General features: G+C 44.5%; 1 protein-coding gene across 3 annotated transcripts in view; it reads right to left on the bottom strand.

Moving 5' to 3' along the window:
- Window positions 1-3,666: 3,666 nt before the first annotated feature.
- Window positions 3,667-6,000, bottom strand: part of SLC25A27 (solute carrier family 25 member 27) — a 575,367-nt gene continuing 573,033 nt past the window's right edge. For all 3 annotated transcript variants that reach the window (XM_069605807.1, XM_069605806.1, XM_069605808.1), the window contains one exon: window positions 3,667-4,477. In XM_069605807.1, the coding sequence (XP_069461908.1) occupies window positions 4,417-4,477 (61 nt within the window). In that variant the 3' untranslated portion in view covers window positions 3,667-4,416. The remainder of the gene's footprint in view (window positions 4,478-6,000) is intronic.

Raw genomic sequence — 6,000 nt, 5'->3', positions numbered from 1 at the left:
AGTCCATTAGTTGTTATCACATTAAAGCACTGTTATGACTAACACACTATGGCCAAACTTCAGTATGCAGAGTTAGCATTGCAAGGACATATTGTGTAGGGCCTGTATGTGTGGCGCAACGAGATGTAGGTGTAGTGCTATGTGAATGTGCAGTGATGTGGCACCCTGTGCAGACTGGGGTGGTTTGTGAGAAGTGCAGTGTTGGAATGGTGTGTGCATTGCAGTACCGCGGCAGTGTGTGCGAGCAGTGCAATGCTGGAGTGGGGTGTGTTCATGCAGTACAGTGCTGAGGTCCTGTGTATGCAGTGGTGGGAGGTTGTGTGCAGTGCCTAGGCAGTATACGTGTGCAGTGCTAGGATTAAGGTATGTGTGTGCAGTTCAATGCAGTGCGGAGGACAGTGCGGGTGACAATGTGTGTAGTGTTTAAGGCAATGTGTGTGTGGGTGCAGTGCAAGAGGAGTGTGTGTGTATGCAGCCCAGTGCTGAGGGTGTGTGTGCATTGCACAATGCATTGCGTGCAGAGCAGTGTTGAGCTGTGTGCTTGCATGAAGTGTAGGGATGATCTGAGTGCAGTAAAGTGCCAATGCAGTGTGTATAGTGGTGTTGGGGGTTGTGTGCAAGCAGTGTAGGGGTGGTGTTAGTGCTGGAGGCAGTGTTCAGGTTGTGTACATGAATGCACGCACTGCATGTATAGTGTGAGTACAGGGCTGGTGATTGTATGTGCAGAGCAGTGTTAGAGCTGTGTACGTTTGTGCAGTGTGGAGATGTGTGTGTGCAGAGCAGTGTTGGGGTTGTGTGAATGTATTCAGTGCATTCGGGTGGTTTGAGTGTGGGTGTGAAGTGGGGTGTAGGTGCAGTGCTGTGTGGGTGTGCATTGAGGTGATGTGCTGGCAAACCCGCAATGAGGCCCATGTCTCAATACTATTCCATTAGAAAATAATATTCAATAGCTTTGCCAAGTTGGAGAAGAAAACTTTAATGGGTGTATTTTCTGCTAAACTGTACACGCATTCATTTGATTCAACAAAGTACAAAATTACAGCAATGTTATTTGTATATGAATGTTTTGATCATGCAGCGTATGATGCAACTTTTTGAGCTTAATGTGCAAGTCTTTTCACCATCTGTTTGTTTTCAGATTTGCCCCCAGCCTGTGACAGGAAGGGGATATGATGGAATCCAGCTGTGGCACCCACCCTCCCCCTACTCTGCCAGAATAATGACCTTAATGAGCACTACCAGTTAAGGAAAGCTGTGTCTGTATTTTGACCACTTGGACAAGCACAAATAAAATTTAAAAAAAAAATACACAGCCCTTTCCCCTTGCTCCGATTGTGGGGGGATACATAATATTGTAGCCCTCTTGCTCAAAATAGTGTGAGGGACTTATCACCCATGTCCCTGCCCCAACCCCTCACCTCCTTTCCTGCACCCCTGCATGGCAGTTTACGGAAACAGAACCATGTATTTAGAGTATGTTTTTCGGGTATTTACCCATATACAGCTGTAATGTGTAACTTTAAAATCAGTATTACCCCTTCTTGGGAGCAAGTTCCACATTGTACATCTAGCTTTCACATATATCTGAAGTCTTTTGTGTAATTGTCATCACTAAGTCCTCAGATCCCCTTTAAACCAAGCAAAGAAAATAAAAAGAAGGCAGCACACTGCGATGGATCATTGTGACCGAAGCTACTCCTCACTGATGAGGCCCAACTAGGCCAAAACATGTTTGGGGATGCTTGTGGTCTCGTGCAGAAAGGATGTGATTTAGCAGTTCGGGCTGGACTGCCCCTTTTTGGGTGGGACCAAGCCTGATTTGCATTTGGTCTTTTCCCTTCTGTAATGTCTTGGCAGGCGAAGAACGATGGTCTGGAGGGTTGCCCAGAGCAATGCCAGCGGTTAAGATTCATTCTAAACCTTCCAGCCATCACCTCTTTGTTTTTTCATTGTGCCCAATGACTGACACCTCTAAAATACTCACTCTGCTAAAATGCTATCAAAAATGACAGGTTTGAGGAGAGCGAAAGGTGCATCCTCTAGACTGGCCTGTAGGGTAAAACACTCCGCTTTGGCCAAGGTTGCGGGTGTGGGAGTTACGAGGTCACACCTTTTTCTGCAGCTAGTCTCTTGCTTCCTCTAGCCATTGTGCTTCTGTGACTGGATCTGGAATACTGACTGGGATAAATCTTGACCCGCTCGGCACAAGGCAAGAGACTGCGTAGATGGATGGACCCAAGTAGTCTCTTGAGAGCAGGTGACATTTTTACCCACTCTTGCAGCTGCTTTTGCGAGTTACGCCCGAGTCACTGAAGGTTTTTGGGTGTATTCTAAAGACCTGAATACCAAAATGGCAGATTATACGTGTCCACCTTAATGTTGGTGCTGAATGACAATGAGTAACTCTTGTTACCTCAAGAGCTTGGTAACAGTACTGCTAGATGAATTGTAAATTGGTTTGAGGATGGACTCCACAAACTGCTTTTACGTGCCCTGCAGCCCACACCCCTGCAAGCTCCAAAAAGACAATTGATAAGCACCCCAGAGCAAAGTCGAGCAGCAGGCTACTATCACAGGATGCTGCACATAATCTGATACCACCAACTCTGAAACATAGTTCCACAAGACACTGCCCCTTCCAATCATTGGTTCCTTAAAATGCTTACAATTTCTCATCTCTTGTGGTGTAGGCTGGCCTTTTAACAATCCTTCTATCCTGTGTGTAAATTTTTTGTAGGTTTGAACATTTTCAATTGACTTACATTGCCTCTGGTCAGTGAAACGTATCTTCTTCCCAAGTAAAGGCAGCCACAATAAACCAATGTTACAACTTCACGCACCACAATTATTTGCTTGGAGCACTCCGTTATTCTTGAAGCCAGAAAACCCTGCTCCACGAAAAAAAAAAAAAAAATGCCAGCCTCCAGAAACCTAGCCAAGAAGTCCCAAATAGCCTGGCTCAGAATCTCTACCCTTCAAAAAAAAAAAAAAATCAAAACCCTTCTTCCCGCCACAGAACATCTGGACTGTAGTGCAGGCCCTTCTGGTCTTGCACATCGATGGGGGAAATGCTCTCCTGACAGGGCTCCCAGCTGTTCACTTGGCTCCCCTAAAAGCAGTTGACCATGCTGCAGCACGTCTTCTTACAGGACCATGGAATTTTTACCAAATCACACCCATCCTATGTGCACTACATTGGCTTCCTCTGCAAGCCAGGATACTGTTCAAGACTGCATGTATCATCTACTAAGCAGTAGAGTAGCAGACTAGCATATTTGGCTGCTAAGCTCCACATATCTGGTGGCACTGGCTCCTTGTGCAGCAAACTGACCAACCGGCTTGAATCACAACTCGTCCCCAAAGAGAGGACCCACAAACAATCCTTCTCTTGTCATGTACCCCCCACTCCTCTGGAACGTGATCCCAGTGTCGTCACGGAATGCCCTCACAATTCTCCAATTCCACAAATCTTTCAAAACAGGTCTCTTTCAACAACACATGACCAAGGGCTAATTGAAATGGACGCAAATACTGACACAGACCTCACAGTACTGCGCTACTGTTAAAATACCAGCCCAAATGCTGGCTACCCACCCCTGTACAGAACTCTGCTGCTCTCAAGCTAGGTCTGTACTTTAAACAATTAAATTCAAATTAAATAAAATGTGGATTTTCGATTCTTTACTTTATTGCAAAATTGTTTAAAAACAAACACTTTGTCAAGGGAGAACATACTCTACACGATCTATCCGACTAGTATTTGAAAACTTTGGTAAAGTTTGGAAAATTGTAGAAAGTACTATGATTCTTCAGAGAATGTCCGATTTACGTGGGATTGGCACTGTACTCATTCGGCTTGGTTTTCAATAATTAACTTAATAAGAATCTTGCTCAGTTAGAATCTTGACAATATTAAATAGTGTCTTTGCTTGGTCATCTGATGTCATGGTAAAAGTCTAACCTCTAAACTCCCCATACAGAAAGGAAGAGCCCAAGTTAATTAGAAACCCTATTATACTAAGAAGCTCTTGAAACTGGTCAGTTTTTTGTAACCAAAGTTAGGTTTACCTCACAAATGTACATACGGAAGAGATGTGGGTTCAGCGATAGGACATACAGGTGCATATGTGTTCTCATCATTGCTCCAAGTTTGTTGAGTGTATCATGCATGGCAAAGAAAGCTGCTTTGAAGAGTTTATGCTCCTTCCACATTGGTGGGGGTTGTCCTTTGAGGTGTATGTCTATTGCTGATTAAGCAATATCTCCATGACTCTGAGGGAAATGATGCTGTAACCTCATTGGTTTTGAAAAATATTCCTACCAGGAGACATTTAGACAATCATTTAACACTCAAATAAATACACCAATTATTATATAGTGATAAGTGTATCAAAAGGGACAAATGTCAAAATGACTTCACGCCGATGAGTCTTCTAATTTGTTCATAAGTAAGCCAGAATACCAAGGACCAGGGAGCCTGTAAAAGGAAGCAGAATAAAGCAATTTAAAATATACAAGCGAACACAATTGAATTAGTACATTTATCATTAAAAAGAATTGAATAGAGCAGGAAATTTGCAGTAAAAACAACTAAATTATCAATCAGTGACTCAATTTATCCAAAGCCTGAAAGGAGTCCAAAAAAAGAAATGGTTAGTAATTTCCCCATTAACTCCAACTGCCCATCACTTATGCCCTAGGCCCTGTGGTGGACAGCCTTCCCAGACATTGGGAGCGTGAAAAGCCAGACAGTCTCGAGTGAAGCAAGGGCATTGGGCACCTAATGCCAGGCAATGACTCACTCCCTGACATGAGCAGAAGAAAATGGATTGTTGTCCCACATAATAGCCGCAGTACATGGCCTAGGAGTGCACATGAAAAAAGAAGATGGTATCCAAGGAGGAGCCTTGCAAAGGCAATTACTGATCATTACACACGCCTGACTTCCATCACACTCCCCCCACATGAATACAAGACTGAGCACGAAAGCACACACTCAGCAAGGCAAAAACACACAAGGAAGCAGCAGGTCCAAGATGGCAATTTGATACAAGGAGAAAGACGGCAAGACCAGAGAGGGTTGCAAGGACGGAAGTGCCCTTGACCTTTTCTGAGAAAAACCGCTACTTTCACAAGCCCTTGAGAATAAGAAACAGCCGGTCAAGTGGCACAGCGAGTAGAGCGCTCGCTTTGACATCGGTGCAGAGCTTGCTAACGCAGGTTCGAATCCCGGCAGGGCCAAACTCAGCCTTTCATCCTTCCGAGGTCGATAAATGAGCACCACACACCGTGGGTAATAATAAGCAGCGCTCAGATACCTGAGGGTTCGTAGCGCTATATAAATGCCAAATTATTATTATTATTATTATTATAAGACCAGGAATTAAAGCTGAAGAAACGTGCATTGTGTGCCAGAGGTACCCAGGGCTCTCCTGCATTGATGGTCAAGACGGGGAGGAGTGATTGCCGCCGTGCTACTGTCCTTGGCTCCTACAGCAAAGCAGCACCAGTAAAGTCAGCACAGCCAGTGAGTCGGGGAGATTGATAGCAGAGCGGCCTGTGTTAGAACCAAGGTAGCAAGCGGCAACATTGTATGGAGAAATCTGAAGAGAACAGTGTGTGAAGCCTATGTGATGAGCAACAAGAATATAATTGGACATCCAAGGAGTGAATGAACTTTTGAAGCCAAGAAAGATACCATATACAGAGGAGGTGCTCATTGGAAGGTCTCTTAGGTATCCAATTTAGAGGTGGCAAATGTAAATTGTAAAATGTGGAATCGAAGTGGTCCTGAAACGGGTCAAGCTAAACCCTGTGCACATTCGAAAGTCTTCGATAGCTAATACAAACTCAAATTGTTCTGAGCTCAGCTGAGGAAGACTAATTGTGTAAGAGGAAGGATCTGAGCCTGGCTGAGAGGTATCCAGGGTAAACCGTGAGTCACCCGATAAAGGATATTCTCTGAACATTAGAGACAGGGATCTGAGCCCGGAAAAGCGG

This window comes from Ambystoma mexicanum, chromosome 4p (assembly GCF_040938575.1).
Source record: "Ambystoma mexicanum isolate Mex_15411 chromosome 4p, UKY_AmexF1_1, whole genome shotgun sequence".
Taxonomy (NCBI): domain Eukaryota; kingdom Metazoa; phylum Chordata; class Amphibia; order Caudata; family Ambystomatidae; genus Ambystoma; species Ambystoma mexicanum.
Note: the sequence above shows the minus strand (reverse complement) of the source record. Positions and strands in the feature narration are given on the sequence as shown.